Source organism: Podarcis vaucheri (genome assembly GCF_965113315.1).
Source record: "Podarcis vaucheri genome assembly, chromosome: 13".
NCBI lineage: Eukaryota > Metazoa > Chordata > Lepidosauria > Squamata > Lacertidae > Podarcis > Podarcis vaucheri.
The window spans coordinates 50001-66904 of NC_138751.1; the positions used below are offsets into that span (position 1 = coordinate 50001).

Below are 16904 nucleotides of genomic sequence, written 5' to 3' on the forward strand. Positions count from 1 at the left end.
TTTTTGTAATATATTTGTCTGTTGATGCTTTCATTTTCTGTACACTACTAATAGACATTTCTAATATATTAAATGGTACAGGAATTAACTAATCCATCAATCCACATCCTAACCCAAAGTGGCAAGCAGTGTAAGGACCAGAATTCATCATACAATTGCAGACCTCCTCCGACCTTGCCCCTCCTCCGTGGCTTTGCAGAGAGAGGAAGGGGGCAGGACCCGTTGCCCCGTGACTTGGGCGTTCCTTCCACGCACGCGCTTAACTGCCCCTCCCACCGCTGCCTCCTTCTCTGCAGCCCTGCCCCCTTCTCCCCCCCCCGCCCACACCATGCAATCAGAGAGAGGAGACTCGCCAGATCCCAGAAGGTGTCCTGCAGCCAGCAGAGGGTTAACAGCCTTGCTCCTCTTACACTACACGAAAGGAGGGAGGAGGGAGGGCCTTTTGCTCTGGAGGACCTGCCCCTGCCTTTATTTTCCTGTCCTCTCTAGGAATCCAGCTCAGTTCCCTTTAACGGTTTAACCCTTGCCCAGCCGTTGGTTCGGTTCCTCCCCTCCGGAACAGGAGAAAACAAGCTTGCTCCATCTTCCAAGGCAGAGCCCTTGAGATATGGGGAGATGGCTCTCCTATCTCTCTCATTCAGCCAGATCTCAGCTGAGGGATGAGTGAGGAGGCACATGGTTCCTGCCTTTTCTGTGACTGAAGAGAGGAGGCGGTAGATCCATCCCAGGAAATATTCCTAGTGATTTTTAATGGCACAGTGGTGCCCCGCAAGCCGAATGCCTCGCAAGACGGAAAACCCGCTAGACGAAAGGGTTTTCCGTTTTAGAGGTGCTTCGCAAAACAAATTTCCTATGGGCTTGCTTCGCAAGACGCAAATGTCTTGCGAGTTCCTGCGGGTTTTTTTCCCTCCCCCCCCTTTTTCCCAAGCCGCTAAGCCGCTTATGAGCTGATCCGCTAAGCCGCTAATGGGCTTGCTCCGCAAGACGAAAAAACCGCAAGATGAAGAGACTCGCGGAACAGATTATTTTCGTCTTGCGAGGCACCACTGCATTTTAGTTCCTGCTCTATATTGTATTACAGTTTATATTCTGTGAAGTATGATAAAATACAATTTGTAATCAATTAAAGAAGCAAAACAATCATGCACCATCTAGTGCAGAACATGGCAAAGGCTTCAAGCTGAACAAAACAATTCAGTGGTCTGCTAAATTCCCTGGGGGAGGGGAGTTTGGAGACCCCTGCCATACGCTGCTTCGAGGACTGTGGCTGGAAAGTGGCATACAAACCTTCTCCATGTAGCCTTACACCTCTGCCCAGATGTGGGCCAGGATCCGTGTGAGTCAAATGGGTCTCTTCTCCCACCCCAGATGGAGGGGGGTTGCTGGCCCTAAAGGGGGTCAAAGCAGAAGGTGTCCTCCTGGCTGAAGTGAAGCAGGTCTGATGGGCGACTGGGAACCCCAGTCCCTTCAACACCAGAAGACAAGAAGAGCCCTGCTGAATCAGAACCAGAGACCTCCCTGCGGACCTGGTGCAAACTAATCTGGCTGAATGCTCAATATGCATGTCATTGCCCTATTCTACTTCCAGGGCCAGAAGCAAGAAAAGTCCAGATTACAAGTAAAATGAATGTGAGATATTTATTGACATAACTGCATACAAATGGTGACAGTTTAGAAACTCAGAAAGAAAATGTGTGAGAATGGGCAAGGCATATTATGAAAAGCACTATGTCGGTGTGGAATATAACAGAATTGTTATAATTATTTATTACATTTGTATACCGTCCTTCATCTGAAGTTCTCAGGGCAGTTCACATCAAAATAAGACAAGATAAAAAAACAAAATACATAATGGAAACAAAAACAAAACAACACCCCCACCCCACCCCCATACAAATACCTTTTAAAGGATATATAGGATGTTCATCAGCCCAATGCCTGATTGAAGAGAAATGTTCATTCATACACACACAACAAACACAACAAACAAACAAAATTATACACAACAACATCAAATCCAGATTCTCCTAATCCTGTGACTTCCCTCCTCTCTGCTTCCTTAAATTGCCTTTTCAATTACATGTCATTTCTACTCCAAATTATTTTTTCTACCTCAAATTTCCTATATTCTAAAAATTACATGTGTTCTTAAAATCCTACCAATGTATTAACCTGTTTACAATACTTTTGCAAATACGCAATAAACATTTCCCATTCTTTTAAAAATTTCTTATCATCTTGATTTCTGAGCTGTCTGGTTACCGGTAGTTTTGCCATTTCAGCCTAGTCCATTAACTTGGTTTGCCAATCTTCTTTGGTCGGAACTGCTTCTTCTTTCCATATTTGGGCTAACTGTATCCAGGCGGCCGTCATAGCATACATAAACATTTTTTACTGGTCTTTTGGAATCTCCGCTCCTACAATACCTAATAAAAAGGCTTCTGGGTTTTTTAACAAAGGTTACTCTGAACATTTTTTTCATTTCATTATAAACCATTCCCCCCCCAAAAAAAATACCTTCCTGCATTCCCACCACATATGATAAAACATACAAAACATACCCTCTGTTTCTTTACATTTCCAACAGTTATTAGATCCTATTATTTCCCTTGATCTGGACACTAGACTTCTGTTGATGCACCCTAGAATAGCATTAGCTTTTTTTGCTGATGCATGACACTATTGACTCATTCAAAATAAATAAATAAATTGTCCAGTAGCATCTTAGAGACTAACTAAGTTTGTTCTGGGTATAAGCTTTCGTGTGCATACACACTTCCTCAGATACAATTCTTCAAATTATATTGACTCCAATCTATTGTCCTCCAATCTGTTATGGTCAATTTCTTTGATAATGTGAAGTTGCTCCTATAGTTAAAACAGGAATAGGATGTTGCTTCCTTTGTTTATATGGTTCACAGATATATTTATTTTCAAAACCAATTTACAATGCATTTTATACACTAAAAACACAACGCAACAGCAAACTGCACACAACAATACAACAAAACACAACAAATCAGGCTTTAAAATTGATCAGCAATAGTTTCAGCAGCTGCCATGCAGTGTTGGGTTCTTATTGTTAATTAATTTATTTTGTACAGAATATATTTTGATACGTTTCTATTCTGTATTTTGTGTGTGTGTGTAGCTATATAGGTATAGATTCGAATGTGGGATGAAAGCATCCAAAATGCTTAGCAAAGGGTTAATGCTATAGCTTTTCAAGAAAGAATTCTGTGACGTCATATGCCTTCTGCCAGAGGCAGTGATGTCACTTGGGGCCGCTATGGCAGTAATGACCAGCAGATGTCTTCTGTTCTGCCTCAGAGTTTGTCCATCTGTAACAGTTTTTGCCTTAGATACAGATGTATGTAAAATGTTTTAGCAACATAAGTAATACCTCCCAGCCTTGTACATTTAATCTAACAAGTGCAAGTACACTGAGTAAAAGTTACAGTATTTGTTATTTAAACTTTAAAAAGAGTGTATCTTGTGTAATTCCCACAATATTACATAGGTATATATAGACTCCCTTAGAAGGCAGCAGACTTTCCTTCCTTGGACGTTTTCAAAGCAGAGCTTGGATGGCCACCTGTCATACATTGCAGGGAGCAGGTGACCCTCAGGGTTCCCTCCAACTCTACAATTCTAATACATACAGGCATGCATGAAAGCATACTTTAAAGTACATGGGTCCCAATTAATGCAGGGCTTTTAACACTAGTATTAACTGGGACCCAAAATGCCTCTCATGTTTCACTGTACTGTATACTCAGGGAAAGATTTTCAATAGAAAGAGCTGCAGTTTCTTTGATAAGGTGCACAGATAAACCACACAAACTTAATTCTGCAAATACCTTTTCCTTTATGGGAAAAGTTAATATAGCTCCAAATGTCACATTTTCATGAACTGCCATGAAGATTCTCTTGAGAGCACTGAGCTTGAGCCTCTTTCACTGCCTCTCCTTTCCTGGGACTTGGAGTTTCCCCTGCTTCAGATATGACACTTGATGTCCTAAGAATACATCTGCAACATCTACAACCTCAGCCAAATCCAGTCACACCAGTTGCCTGGAAAGCTCTGCAACTAGGATCCCATCCGCCTGAAACTCCCAACAGATGTCGTATATTAAACAAAGCAAAAACAAATATTAAAAAGAAGGAAAGATAATGGTTAAGGGATCTTTACCTGGTCAGTCTCTTTCTCAGTTCTGGAGAGTCAGGAGCTCTTGTCTTTAATTTCATGTCCAGAAACAAGAGCCAGATCAAAGAGAAAGGCTGATCCCAGCATGCTTCATTGCTTAGGCCAACTCCCAAGTCTATTGATCTAAATGAGAGGTTGCAGAGAGCTGCTCTGCTTATGTCAGGGAACAGGCACACAAAGAAAGCAGTCCTTATTTCTTACGTACTCTGGCTGGGCAAGAAGTCCCAGTTGCAAGCATTCCCCCCCCCCAAAAAAAAACAGGTTTCTAACACACCCACCCATGGGGGTGGGATTTATTTACTTCAGGTATGTCCTGGGGTAAAATCCCCAAATAAGCTCAGCAACTTTGGCCGGCCCTCATGCATGTTCACTTCATCAAATCTGGCCCTCTTTGAAAAAAGTTTGGGCACCCTTGATTTACTTCTATTGGAATAAATATTTCTATTGAATAAAATACCACTTGCTGGTAACTGGTAACAAAACATTTAACCAGCTTATCTAGAAAAGTTAAAATTATCAATAAAAAACATTTAAACAGCAATATTAAAATTAAAATCATAAATACATTAGAACTAATAGCATAAGATTAAAGCACACCAACTTCTATGCATCTAGAAAGGATTGCCTGAACAAAGCATAGAGCCACGGTGCCTGTGTAACATCAAGAGGCAGAGAGAGATTTCAGTTCAGACGTGATGCTGCATTGAGAATAACTCCAACTTTCTCTGAGAGCCAGGCTCACCAGGAGTCTCTGGAGAATTCATGTTTTTCTGAAGATCCTTGGGAGCCCTGAGGAGGGCTTGACAGCTTACACCTTAGTATACCAACAGGATATGTAACCAGAATCTCTTTTAACACTCACATGGAAATGATTTCTCCCCATGGTGAATACTTTGATTACTATGGAAGTTTGTGCTTGTATTAAAGCCCTTTCTACATTCCAAACACTGTGTCATAGAGGAGTGGTGGGAGGCATCAGCTGGGGAACCCCCAAGGGAAGATAGCTCAGACCCTGGGTACTGGCGGTGGGACGATGATGAGCAGCCAGAGAGAGAAGTGAAAGCAGACTTGGGGAAGGAGGTGTCAGAAGCTGAAGTGCTAACAGGGTTTAGTGAGCAGGAAGACTCTGTGGCAGAGAGCAGTCCAGAACCAGAGGCAGAAACTAAAGCAGGAGAGGAGCGAGACCAAGAGGAAGAGATGAGTCAGGCTGGTGGAAAAAACAGGGAGTCTCCCCCTCCTGCAGCAACAAGCTACTCTACCGCTGATCTTCTAGGACCAGAAAAGTAGTGATGAGGGAGGAGCAGAGACAGACAAGGCAAAGAAATCTCAGATTGTTTGGGAAGGAACCGGGGCAGGAGGTGACTTAAGGAACTGTGGGAAGGTGGGGACCTTAGGTCCTCACAACTGCTTCATTGGGTCAAGAACTAATGGAAAGAGTTGCTGTGCTCACTAGGTTTGGCCTCCTGAGCTGTTTTATTTCTTTGAATAGAGAGTTAACTTCACTGACACCGTGTGAGTTATTGATGACCTGCTCCTGACACCCACCCTCACACCCTGATATTTCTCTCCTGTATGATTTCTTTGATGGGAAGTGAGAGTGGAGCTGTGACTGAAGCTCTTTCCACATTCCACACACTTATATGGTTTCTCCCCTGTATGAATTCTTTGATGGGAAGTGAGACTTTCCTTCTGACTGAAGCTCTTTCCACACGTTTGGCATTTAAAAGGTTTCTCCCCACTGTGAATTCTCTGATGTCGACGAAAGTTTGTGCTTGTATTAAAGCTCTTCCCACATTCCAAACATTTATATTGTTCCTCAGCTCTGTGAATTCTTTCATGTGAAGTGAGACTTTCCTTCCGACGGAAGCTCTTTCCACACTCTTGGCATTGAAAAGGTTTCTCCCCTGTATGAATTCTTTGATGGGCAGTGAGATGGGCCCTCTTACTGAAGCTCTTTTCACACTCTTGGCATTGAAAAGGTTTCTCCCCTGTATGAATTCTTTGATGGGCAGTGAGATGGGACCTCTGACTGAAGCTCTTTCCACATTCCAAGCACTGATTGGGTTTCTCTCCAGTGTGGATTCTCTGATGGCGATGAAAGTTTGTGCTTGTATAAAAGCTCTTCCCACATTCAAAGCACTGATGTGGTTTCTTCCCTGTATGAATTCTTTGATGGGAATTGAGGCTTTCCTTCTGGGTGAAGCGCTTTCCACATTCCACGCACTGATAAGGTTTCTCCCCTGTATGAATTCTTTGATGAGAAATGAGATGGGCGTTCCGACTGAAACTCTTTCCACATTCCACACACTGGTGTGGTTTCTCCCCCATATGAATTCTGTTATGGGAAGTGAGACTTTCCTTCTTACTGAAGCTCTTCCTACATTCCAAGCACTGATAAGGTTTCTTCCTTGTATGAATTCTTTGATAAGAAGTGAGATGGCTGCTCTGATTGAAGCTCTCTCCACACTCCAAATATTTATGTGGTTTCTCCACTGTGCGGATGTTGTCACGATCTCCCTTGTTCTTCTTTTCCAATTCATCACCACCTGTAACAAAGACAGAAATGGATTAGAGCCTAAGGAAGAAATGGAGCTCCAAATACAGTGGTACCTCAGGTTAAGTATTTAATTTGTTCCGGAGGTCCGTTCTTAACGTGAAACTGTTCTTAACCTGAAGCACCACTTTAGCTAATGGGGCTTTCCGCTGCTGCCGCACCGCCGGAACACGATTTCTGTTATCATCCTGAAGCAAAGTTCTTAACCCAAGGTACTATTTCTGGGTTAGCGGAGTCTGTAACCTGAAGCGTGTGTGTCAGGGGTTCAGAAGCAGAGACGCAGAGAAGGGTGGAAACAGAGAGCGAGGGGGAGGAAGCCGAAGGGAGAATGAGTGATGATGACGACCCGAGATCTCCAAGCCTAAGCAGTGAGTCAGAGGACTCCCAAAAGGGAGCCCCAGTGAGCAGAGCAAGGGGGGGATCCGGGGGGACACCCCAGGAGGAAGGGAACAGAGGAGATTCAGAGAGCAGCAGCTGGAAGTCGGGACCCACGCTCATAACTGAGGGCGGCAGCAGCTGGAAGTCGGGACCCACGCTCAAGACTGAGAGCAGCAGGGAGGAAGGTAGCCAGGCATCGGGTTCCGGAGGCTGTCAGCAGGAGGGAGGGCACGAGTCAGGGGTGGTCACGCCCTCCTCAGAGAGCGAGGCAACGGTTAAGAGGAAAGTAGAGAGTTGGGCGCGCGCGCCAAGTTCAAATGCAGCGGAAGCTGGAGCAGTAAGCAGCCCGGAGAGTGAGCCAGGTCCTAAAGCCCGCCGCAAGGAGGCAGAAGGATCAGGGGGGTCAGCGTCAGAGGAGAGTAGAAGGGAGGAGGCCCAGGGGGGCAGAAGGACCCAGAGACGTAGGGAGAGGCGAAGGAGGTGGAGCAAGGCTAGGGTATTAAGCTGGTGTGCAAGAGGCGGGGACTCAGACGGGTCTTCGCCGACCTAGAGCAGAAGGTGTAGAGCTGCACGCTGCAGTTCGGAAATGAAACCTGTAACTCAATAAAGACTCTTTTAAAGTGGACGCTGTGTGGCGTGGTCCTATGTGAGCTGGGACCTGGTAGCAGCTCTGACAGTAAGACCCGTCTCTTCAAAGCTTCAGAAACCTGAAACCTCGCAGCGGGAGCAGAAGCCGCTAGGGGAGGAAGAGGGGTGTCTGTAAGCGAGCTCACAAAGGTTAGCAAGATGACGGAAGAACAGAGGATCTCCGCGCTGCAAGAGGCAGTGACCCAGTTGTCCTCAGAGGTATTGGCTTCCAAGAAACGGGAGGAGGAGACTACAGCCGCCTACAGAGACCTACACGCCAGGTTTGAAATGCTTGTTAAGCAAGGGCAACCGGGACCCAGACCGGAGGGCGTGGGATTGGCACGGAGAGCAGGAGGGCTTGTGGCTCACTTCGATGGGACTTTGCAACAGTACCCTAATTTTAGAGCAGACGTAATGTGCGCACTGCAACTGCTGGCAAAAGACTTTAGAGATGAGGAAGAGAAGGTGGGGTTCATATTGTCCCATTTGCATGGGGATGCCAAAGCCTGGCTGCGCAATTTGTGGAGGGATAAAGATCCGGCGCTTCAGAATGCAGATGCCTTTATCAAAGCGATGGATGCGTGTTTTTTGTCTACTATTGATGTGGATCTTGCCAGACGGGAGATTCATGGACTAGAACAAGGGAGGGCGAGCGTCCGGCAGTATCACGCCCGATTTTTTGCGCTGGTCAGTGCTTTAGAATGGGATCGGGATTCGCCCCCTGTCAGAGACCTCTTCTGGGAGGGTCTAAGTTCAGCGGTTAAGGATGAAATTGCAAGGGGGGAGAGGCCCCGAAGCACGCAGGAGGTGGTCCAAAGGGCGCTGACTGTGGGGGTGAGGCTGGAAGAACGTCCATGGTGCAGAGATGAAGGACGTGGAGGGCGCGAAGCAGCGAGAAGTTTCTCTTTCGTTCCGAGGGAAGCAGCGCGTGCGCAATCCACACCTCCGCCAGGAGGGGGAGGGGAACCGATGGAGGTTGGAGGTGCAAGGGCTCAGTCAGCAGCCAGAGCCCTAGCACCGGCAGCAGTGAAAGCGAAGCCTCCTAGAGGGAACAGGAAGTGTTACATCTGCGAGGATCCAGGCCATTTGGCGAAGGAGTGTCCCCGGAGGCTCCACAAGCACACTGCAGCCTCAGCAATGGTGACTGCAGCAACGCAGCAAGGAGAACCACAGCAGGGAAACGACGATGTCTGGCTGGAGACGGAGGCACTGGGGCCCAGCCAGACGCATCTGTGAAGCAGTCCCCAGCAATCTTGCAACCCACGGATCCCCTCCCACCCAAACCAGTAGTGCAGCTCACAGCATCTCTCCAGCTACCCAATGGCGTCACTATCGAAGTGCCGCTTTCTGTGGATTCTGGAAGCAACGCAGACTTTATAGCGCAGAGCTTTGTGGAGCAGCACGCTATACAGCTATTGCCTGCCACTCTGCCCCTGCAAGTCGTCACAGTGGATGGCAGAGAGTTGCTAGGGGGGCAGGTGGTGAAGCAGACGCCACCGATGGTGATGCGCCTTGGCAACCACAGGGAAGTCATCAGTTTTAATGTCACCCAACTGTCGGACACGCCCATTGTGTTGGGCATGAGTTGGCTGGACAGGCACAGTCCGACACTGGCTTGGTACCAGAGACAACTGATCTTCGGCTCCTCTTATTGCGCAGAACACTGCATCCTGCCCCGACGGGAGGGAGAGGAGGAGGAATCACAACTGCAGTTGGGAACGTTGCAAGCGGTCCCCCACAAATACGCGAGCTTTTTGGAGGTCTTCTGCGAGAAGGAGGCGGACAAGCTACCCCCTCACCGGCCATATGACTGCAAGATTGACCTCCTACCGGGGGCGACGCTGCCGAAGGGGCGGCTATACTCCATGTCTGAAGATGAAATGCAGGAACTCAAACAGTTCATCGAGCATAATCTGGAGCGTGGCTTCATCAGAGAGTCCAAGGCAGTGGGGGGCAGTCCCGTTTTCTTCGTGAAAAAGAAAGACACGCCCCAAAAAAGACTAGTTGTGGACTACCGCCTTTTGAACCAGATGACCAAACCGTCTGATTACCCCATGCCCAGGATTGACGACCTCCTCGCGACGGTGCGCAAGGGACGCGTGTTCACCAAGTTGGACCTGCGAGGGGCGTACAATCTCATCCGCATGCGGGAGGGCGATGAGTGGAAGACGGCCATGTTCACACCGCTGGGCACCTACGAATACAGAGTTATGCCCTTTGGATTACAAAATGGCTCTCACTGTTTTCAAGCTTTTATGCATCACGTGTTGGAGGGACTCCTCTACAAGACATGCGTCTGCTTCCTGGATGACATCCTGATTTTCTCTGACTCGCAGCAAGCTCACGACCGGGACGTGAGGGAGGTGCTCAGCAGGTTGCAACAACATAGACTGTACGCCAAGCTGGAGAAGTGCCAGTTCGACACGACGGAGGTGGATTTCCTGGGATACAAGTTGTCGGACAAGGGGATAGCCATGGACAGCACCAAGGTTCGTGCGGTATTGGATTGGAAAAGCCCGCGCAACCGGAAGGAGGTCCAGCGGTTTGTCGGCTTCGCCAACTTCTATCGCAAGTTTATCAAGGGGTTCGCGATGCAAACGGCAGCAATTACGGACACGCTCAGCTCCAAAAAAAAGAAATTCATCTGGACGGAGCAGGCGGAACAGTCCTTTCAAGCGCTCAAGCATCTCTTCGCATCGGAGAAGCAACTGCTGCATATCGACCCCAGTAAACCGTTGAGGGTAGAGACAGACGCGTCAGACAGAGCCGTGGGAGCTGTCCTGCTGCAGCGAGACCCGCAGGGGGTGTGGCGGCCGGGAGCGTTCTACTCCAGAAAGCTCAGCAAGTCGGAGCAGAACTACACCATCTGGGACAGGGAGTTGCTGGCCATTCATGCAGCTTTCAAGGCGTGGAGGCACTTCCTAATCGGCGCCAAGCACACGGTGCAGGTCTGCACGGACCACAAGAATCTGGAGCACTGGCGCACGGCTCAGTTCCTGAACCAGAGGCAGATACGTTGGGCGGAGTTCTTTGCTGACTTCAATTTCCGAATAGAGTACGTCCCAGGCGACACCAACATCATGGCGGATGCACTGTCCCGAAAACCGCAATACCTAGAAGAGGTGACGCCAGCGGCGGCCATGCACATCTTCGCACCGACGGCGTGGGCGTGTGCCTCAGCTACAGTAGACCTGGATGCGGTGCGACGTGCATTGCGGGACGACTCATTCGCGCAAGACAAGATGGCGGAACTGCTCAGAGGCACGGCTACCACGGACGAGTTCCAGGTGCGGGACGGCTTGCTCCTACGCAAAGGGGCTGTCTATGTACCAGGAGACGACCTTCGCGCCAAGGTACTGCAACAGTTGCACGACGCACCCACGGCCGGTCACTTTGGCACAGAGAAAACGATGGAATTAGTCGCGAGAGACTTCTGGTGGCCCAGGCTGAGAGGAGAGGTCGCGGACTACGTCGCGAGGTGCGACACCTGCCAGAGGGCCAAGCCGGTACACAGACCACCGGCGGGACTGTTAGAACCGCTGCAAACACCGTTTGAACCGTGGGAGAGGGTGGCCCTGGACTTTGTGACGGATTTACCCAACTCGAGAGGCAAGACAGCTGTGCTAGTGGTGGTGGACTTGTTCACCAAGATGGCACATTTCATTCCGTGTGCGAAGGTGGCCACGGCGGAACAAACCGCCAAACTGTTCATAGATCACGTGTTCAAAGTGCATGGCCTGCCACGGTCTATCCTGTCCGACCGCGGACGCCAGTTCATCTCGTCTTTCTGGCAGAAGCTGATGGGTTTTCTAAATGTCAAGGTCAATCTGGCATCAGCAAGACACCCGCAGACCAACGGGCAAGCAGAGAGGGTCAATGCCATCATGCAGCAGTACCTGAGATGCTATGCCAATCAACAGCCTGCGACGTGGGTGGATTACCTGCCGCTAGCCGAGTTCGCTTACAACAACACGAAGCACGTGTCCACAGGAGTGACGCCGTTCTTTGCCAACAATGGGAGGAATCCCAGAACCTTCCCGGGACTGGAGAGAGTGGGGGAAGGAGAACCACAGACGGCGGACGCGTTCGCGTCAGAGCTGCAGGCGGTCCACGATCAACTCAGACGGCAGCTGGAGCTAGCTAAGCACGCCTACAAGGTGCAAGCTGACAAGCACAGGCGGGTTGGCGAAGTGATCCAAGTGGGAGACTGGGTCTGGTTGGCAGCCCACGCAGTGCCGACCAGGTCGCTTGCCAAGAAGAAGTTGGGGCACAAGCAGATCGGTCCGTACCAAGTCGAAGCGCAGATCAACCCGGTAGCCTTCCGACTGGCGCTGCCGGAGGGTTCCAGAATGCATCCGGTGTTCCACAGGTCGGTGCTCACTCCCTACAAGGCACCTCACAGGTTCCAGGAGCCAGGGACGGCGCCAAGTCCGCTCCGGGAACGGACGGAGACGCGGGAGGTGAAGCACCAGGACCACATCAACGAGGTCACGGAGATTTTGGACTCCAGATGGGGGGAAGAGGGAGTCGAATACCTCTTAGCCAGAGAGGGCACCCGGGCCAGCGCCAATAGCTGGGTACCAGACTACGCTTTGGAGGAACCCCTGCTCAAGGACGAGTTTCATGCCCTCTTCCCACACAAACCCATGCCAGCGAGCTTCTTCGACGACTGGTTGTTCACACCCACACTTTCTTCCAGCACGTTCCATGGATTCGACTCAGAAGGGGAACCCGCACGGAGCACCCGTTCCCCAGAAGGTTCACCGGCAGGTTCGGCATCAGGCAACTCGTATTGGTGGGACGATCGACCAGAGGAGCGATGGCGCAGGAAGTGGCTGGAGATGCCAGGTCGAGCGACCGACGCAGAGACTGACATGGACGTGTTCGGGGAGGACCTCGGGTTCGAGCACGGCGGTACAGAGATGGAAGAGCAACAAGTCAACGTCGACGACAGCGAGGGGGAAGACTCGGAGGTCTTCAGTTGGCGGCCACCCACGGGGAGCGACCTGTATCCAGCATTCCCTCCCATGATGATGGAGCGCCCAGCACCCACACCTGACAGCGGGGAGGGGGGAAGGGGGGGCTTCGAGGGGGGGATGGATGTCAGGGGTTCAGAAGCAGAGACGCAGAGAAGGGTGGAAACAGAGAGCGAGGGGGAGGAAGCCGAAGGGAGAATGAGTGATGATGACGACCCGAGATCTCCAAGCCTAAGCAGTGAGTCAGAGGACTCCCAAAAGGGAGCCCCAGTGAGCAGAGCAAGGGGGGGATCCGGGGGGACACCCCAGGAGGAAGGGAACAGAGGAGATTCAGAGAGCAGCAGCTGGAAGTCGGGACCCACGCTCATAACTGAGGGCGGCAGCAGCTGGAAGTCGGGACCCACGCTCAAGACTGAGAGCAGCAGGGAGGAAGGTAGCCAGGCATCGGGTTCCGGAGGCTGTCAGCAGGAGGGAGGGCACGAGTCAGGGGTGGTCACGCCCTCCTCAGAGAGCGAGGCAACGGTTAAGAGGAAAGTAGAGAGTTGGGCGCGCGCGCCAAGTTCAAATGCAGCGGAAGCTGGAGCAGTAAGCAGCCCGGAGAGTGAGCCAGGTCCTAAAGCCCGCCGCAAGGAGGCAGAAGGATCAGGGGGGTCAGCGTCAGAGGAGAGTAGAAGGGAGGAGGCCCAGGGGGGCAGAAGGACCCAGAGACGTAGGGAGAGGCGAAGGAGGTGGAGCAAGGCTAGGGTATTAAGCTGGTGTGCAAGAGGCGGGGACTCAGACGGGTCTTCGCCGACCTAGAGCAGAAGGTGTAGAGCTGCACGCTGCAGTTCGGAAATGAAACCTGTAACTCAATAAAGACTCTTTTAAAGTGGACGCTGTGTGGCGTGGTCCTATGTGAGCTGGGACCTGGTAGCAGCTCTGACAGTGTGTAACCTGAAGCGTATGTAACCCAAGGTACCACTGTACTGAATAATGCTCATTAACGCTTGTGATAGAGGGTGAAGTGAAGGGAGTTAGATGTGACACCTTCCTACAGGTTCTCTGCCTTTGAGATTCAAAAAACCTGGCTCTTTTCTGAGGTGGATTTTATTTGGTCCAACCATGGAATCTGCTCCATCTTCATTGTCAGACGTCTCTTTGGTCAATCAAAAATGGACGCAAGCAGAAGCGAAGACAAAAAACCTGACAGAAACCATTTCAACTTCCCTAACTATTGTGAAGCCTACATTTTAAAAGGCTTGGTCAGTTCGGGCAGCACAGCCTACAGTTAAAAAGGCATAACTGGAGGAAGAATATTCACAGACAAAACAGTCAAAACCCCTCCATTCAAGGTTTCCTGTGGGGATGTCAGAATCTCAGGTGCTGTAAGTCGCAACGTTGAGCTCTATCAAAACATGGGAGGTTTGTCACATAGAGATATGGACTGAATTTCAGAACAGATATTATGATCTAACAGGGAGCCTTACCAAGAGAGGCCATGATCCCATTATTCTCCTCCATGACTTCCTGATGCAGAGCTCTCTGGTCAGGGTCTAGCAACGCCCACTCCTCCTCTGTGAAATGAACAGCGACATCTTCAAAGTACAGCGAACCCTGAAAGAAAAAGAATGCCCTCCTCTCAGACAGCACAAAGACTAGTTGCTACACATTGTTCTGTTGTTTTAATTGGATTTTGTTGCTGCACAATTTAAGTGTGGATGCATCTTTTAATGTCTTAATGGAATTATTTTATTGTGTATTTTATTGTGTATATTGGGAGGGGACCCTGCAGATGCCCTAAATCCAAGTTCAAGGGGAACAGTGGGCAGCGGAAGAGGTAAGAGACAGGGGGAAATGCCATGGAGCAACTGATGAGCCTGGCTAGGTGAATCCAGGCCACTGTTTTTTGTGGTATGTTATTTTCTTAGAAGCCTATTTTAGCATTCACTGATAAACATGGAAATAAGGCTGCAGTGACTGATAGATATGCTAGTGACATTCAGAAGGAGTTAGGAAGAAATAGCTGTTTGTTTTTCTCAGCACATAAACATTCTCTAGTGGTATATTCAGCCTTTGTTAAGGGAAGCTTTGACAGAAGGCAAGAGGATAAGAGAGATTCATTCAGGGGCAGAACCACCCTGGCTGCCCCACCCCTCCTCCTCTTTCCCCACAAGGCTCCTTCCCCCTACCTGATCTGTTTCCACAGCCACTGCTTCCCTTCTGCCACCATGAAAAGATGATCTTGTCAGCATCCTTCTTTTACCTGTGAGAGACAAAGGGAAGTGGGAAGCCAGGAGGGCATGATGCTTCTCCCCGGCTGAGTGCGTTTTGATGTTTGTACCCATTTCATATTAGTTGGCCCCAAGTGCTTTCCCCAAAAGATTCAAAGAACCCACAGATAGTTTCAGAATAGATAGAATGTGATCAAACGGAGAATGAGCTCCTTCCTCCTTACCCAGTGGCCTCTCTCTGATGTCCAACAAAGTCCGCTCTGCTTCAGAGGAATCCAGGCCACTTTCTGCAAAGGTAATCCTTCCCTAAAACAGCAAAAAGGATTCAAAACAGAAAATGGGGAGAAGGATAAGAAAAGGAATCGCAGAGTTAAAATGTAAGGTTATCTGATATACTTCCTTGGATGGTTTCCAAAAAGGGGTGCAAAGTTACTAGAGCATTTTGGGATACTCTCCCTCCTGTTCACAGCCCTTTGGGGTATCCAGAGGAAAGTTTCTCTCACCTGCTTCTCCGCCTGCTTCCTCTCCTCCGCCTGACTCAGGAGGAAACCTTCGGCCAGGGCCACTGCCTGGGAACTGGTCTCTGCTCCGCATTCCCTCACCCAGCTCTCCATCTCCGCTGGAAGGACAGCCAGGAACTGCTCCAAGATCACCAGGTCCAGCATCTCAGCTTTCGTGTGCCTTTCTGGCTTCAGCCACTGGTGGCAAAGGTGGTGGAGTCGGCTGCAAACCTCTCGAGGTCCTTTGGCCTCTTGGTAGCAGAACTGCCTGAACTGCTGCCTCTGCACCTCTGAGCGAAAGGTGTCCTCCTCACTCAGAACCTTCTGCATGGAGTTTTTCCAGAATCCCCCACTGCTCCGAGTTTCCATGGCATGGCCTCTTCCTGCTTCAGGGCCCGCTAAGTATTGCTCATCCGTCTGTGCTTTCAGGAAGCCTTCTGGAGAGCGAAAGGAATTCCATTTTTCTTCTGCCATGTTCTGTCTGTCCAAATTAGAGGTGCAGGCAAATGCTACAAAGCAAACACATTGTGCTATTTTTCTAGAAAAAGAGATGCTGGAACTCACTGTGAACACCTCCCTCCTTCTCTTAGAATGACAATGGCGCCCACCTGAGAGGTGCCAGAATGGAGTTCTGGTGAGTTCTGGCCACAAAAAAGCCCTGTGTATTATAAAATGGACACAGTGTCAGGCAGTGCCCAGCTCTGGTTCCTAGCAAGACTCATCCAGTGTTTCCCTAGGAACCAGAGCTGGACAGCCCCACAGCCCACACTCTCAGCTTTCTTCAAGAAAAAAAGGAAAGAGGGTGAAGTAAGCCTCTTGCCCTCCTAGAAGGCTGGTCCAAAATGCAGAAGCCCTATTATGGGCTGGGTTCCCTCTCTTTATTAATGGCAGTTCTATCTCACCACTTTTTTCTCCAAGGTGCTCCAAGTGGCATACATGGATCTACCCCACCTCACTGAATCCCCACATCTACCCTTGAGAACAGTCGCCTTGGTTGTCAGTTCCCTTGCGGGTCCAATATTTGTGTTCTGGGTGGGGTTGGGGGAGCTGAACACTCGCCTTCATCCTTCCCTGCAGCCTTGGGACCCCCGTCTCTCCTCCCTCCCCCCCCCATGCACCCCATAGCAGAAGAGAGGAGAGACTCACCAGATCCCAGAAAGCGCAGAGCAGAGAGACAACAGCTGCCCCCTCCGCAGCCCCGCCCCTTGCACGAAGGGACGTGAGAAGGCTTCGGCTCTGGAGGATCTGCCCCCGCCCTTATTTCCGGTCCTGTCTAGGAATCCAGTTCAGTTCCTTTTAACCCTTTCAAAGCCAAGCATATAAAGAATTGCTTCTCTCTCCCTCGGTGCTTTCTCTCTCTCTCTCTCTCTCTCTCTCTCTCTCTCTCTCTCTCTCTTTATCAAGCAGGAACCCAGGAGGAGCCATATGTGTTGCGCACCCCCAGAGATGTTT

The 16904-nt window shown here is 49.8% G+C and overlaps 1 protein-coding gene across 1 annotated transcript; it reads right to left on the minus strand.

Moving 5' to 3' along the window:
- Window positions 1-1624: 1624 nt before the first annotated feature.
- Window positions 1625-16700, minus strand: LOC309517578 (uncharacterized protein). Its single transcript, XM_082196795.1, has 6 exons — window positions 16599-16700; window positions 15456-15961; window positions 15177-15258; window positions 14911-14984; window positions 14209-14335; window positions 1625-6753 (listed from the first exon to the last, which is right to left on the minus strand). Exons 2-6 carry the CDS (start codon window positions 15924-15926, stop codon window positions 5681-5683), a joined length of 1827 nt encoding a protein of 608 aa, XP_082052921.1. The 5' UTR covers window positions 15927-15961; window positions 16599-16700; the 3' UTR covers window positions 1625-5680.
- Between the last annotated feature and the right edge of the window lie 204 nt (window positions 16701-16904).

What these genes read in the sequence shown, in the direction of transcription:
- LOC309517578 (XM_082196795.1), bottom strand. Translation starts at nt 15,926, where the DNA reads ATGGCAGAAGAAAAATGGAATTCCTTTCGCTCTCCAGAAGGCTTCCTG. An exon ending in GGAAGCAGGCGGAGAAGCAG is followed by an intron (nt 15,259 to 15,455) that starts GTGAGAGAAACT and finishes TTGCTGTTTTAG; the next exon opens with GGAAGGATTACCTTTGCAGA. An exon ending in CATCAGAGAGAGGCCACTGG is followed by an intron (nt 14,985 to 15,176) that starts GTAAGGAGGAAG and finishes TGTCTCTCACAG; the next exon opens with GTAAAAGAAGGATGCTGACA.